The following is a 1,574-nucleotide window of genomic DNA, read 5'->3' as shown; positions in this document are numbered from 1 at the left end:
GCGTGAGCAAGGAGGAGCAAGAGGCCCCGGGACCACACCTATTGAGTTGGACCCGGCATGCAAATTTTGTGACAAACCACACACCAATATTCCTTAGCATGCCCTGCTGAGGGGCTGTTGGCAAGTGGGCTGCTGGGCAACCCCAGCGCACTGAAGAGTTTGTGGTGTGTGTGTGTGTGTGTGTGTGTGTGTGTGTGTGTGTGTGGCTGCAGCCTAGACCCTCCTTCCCACCAGCCTCTCCCCTCCCCTCCAGCCATCCTGGGATTGGTGATTCTCGGCCCCTCCCCCGGCTCCCCCAGACCCTCCCAGAGCCTTTATCAGGGAGCCGAGCCCGAGATCCTGCCACATTCCCAGATCCCCTCCACTCTCCGCTTCTCTCTTCACAGCAGCAGCAGCACCAGCTCTGTGGGGAGCAGGGCAGTAATCCCGCCAGCTCCCTGATTCCACTAGACCATCCAGCTGTAGGCTCCACGCTGCTCCACAGGTAGGCACGAGCGGGAGGAGGTGGGAAGGACTGAAGCTGGCACTGAAGGACAGGGGCCAGAGGCAGGAGAAATAAAGGAAGTGGCCGCCTTTGATCCGCCTTTGATCGGGGCACTGGGAAGTGAGAAGGCAGAAAGAAAGGGGTTGAGAGCCAGTGATGTTTGGAGCCTCTGGGTGCGGACTGATTGTTCTGTACAAGAAAGTTTTGCCTAAGTCTAGGGGTTGCCTAGTGCTGGAAAACAGAGTCCAGGACCCCTCCTCCAGCTGAGTAAGGAAACAGACCCCTACACGTCCTATAAATCCATCCTCTTCCTTTGGAGCCTGGAGTCCCGGCACCGTTGCACTGTTGCTCATTCCTGCCAGGTGCACATCCTGGGGAGATATTTCTGATGGGGGAGCAGGGAAACCAAGCCCAGGGGACGTCCCCACTGCTCGGAGATACTCTCCCCAGACCAGGGCTGGGGCAGGGGAGTCGGGGGCTGGGAAGCAGGGTCCAGCTAGGCTGCTGGTGGTGAACGTTTCCCCTTGTTCTATGTCCTCCTCCTCCTCCCGCCTTCCCTTCCTGTCTCTCTGCACTCTTAGCACCATGCGGGGCGCCCTGCTGTTGGCAGCCAGCCTGGCCCTCTGCCTGGCTCTTGGGGCCGTCTGCGAGGAGCCACAGGAGCAGGTGGTACCCAGGTCAGGCGACAGGAAGGTAAGGTACCCCTCCGGCTGGGCCTGCCTTGGCAGAGTCCTGGGCAACATCATGGGAGCAGCAGCTTTGCTGGTTCCAAAAGCTGCAGGGGCAGGGGCAGTGGTGGAGGGGCGGCCGGTGGGCTGGGAGTTACTGGTTTCTGTCAGAGGCTGGGTTTCCCTGCCTCTCTGCTCAGCTCATGTGCTCACTGTCGTGGGTATGTCTGTAAGGATCTCTGTCCCTCTGCACAGGTTTGACACCTTGTACATAAAAGGTGCCCTCCTCATCTGATGGGCTGCTGGCTTGGTGATTAGGTGGTACTTCGAGGGGTAGGCGGGGGAGGCCAGGTTGGTCTAAGGTTCCCTGTGGTCCAGCTCAGGTTCAGGGTCTTTGAGGTGTGTGGGGGGGGGGGGGAGCG

The 1,574-nt window shown here is 59.9% G+C and overlaps 1 protein-coding gene across 1 annotated transcript in view; it reads left to right on the top strand.

Moving 5' to 3' along the window:
- The first annotated feature begins 332 nt into the window (after positions 1–332).
- Positions 333–1,574, top strand: part of TAC3 (tachykinin 3) — a 6,803-nt gene continuing 5,561 nt past the window's right edge. Inside the window, exons 1-2 of the mRNA XM_005879005.2 lie at positions 333–484; positions 1,066–1,177. Coding sequence (XP_005879067.1) covers positions 1,070–1,177 — 108 coding nt within the window. The 5' untranslated portion in view covers positions 333–484; positions 1,066–1,069. The remainder of the gene's footprint in view (positions 485–1,065; positions 1,178–1,574) is intronic.

The sequence above is a fragment of the Myotis brandtii genome, unplaced genomic scaffold (assembly GCF_000412655.1).
Source record: "Myotis brandtii unplaced genomic scaffold, ASM41265v1 scaffold581, whole genome shotgun sequence".
Taxonomy (NCBI): Eukaryota; Metazoa; Chordata; class Mammalia; order Chiroptera; family Vespertilionidae; genus Myotis; species Myotis brandtii.
This window is presented reverse-complemented; position numbering and strand designations above follow the sequence as displayed.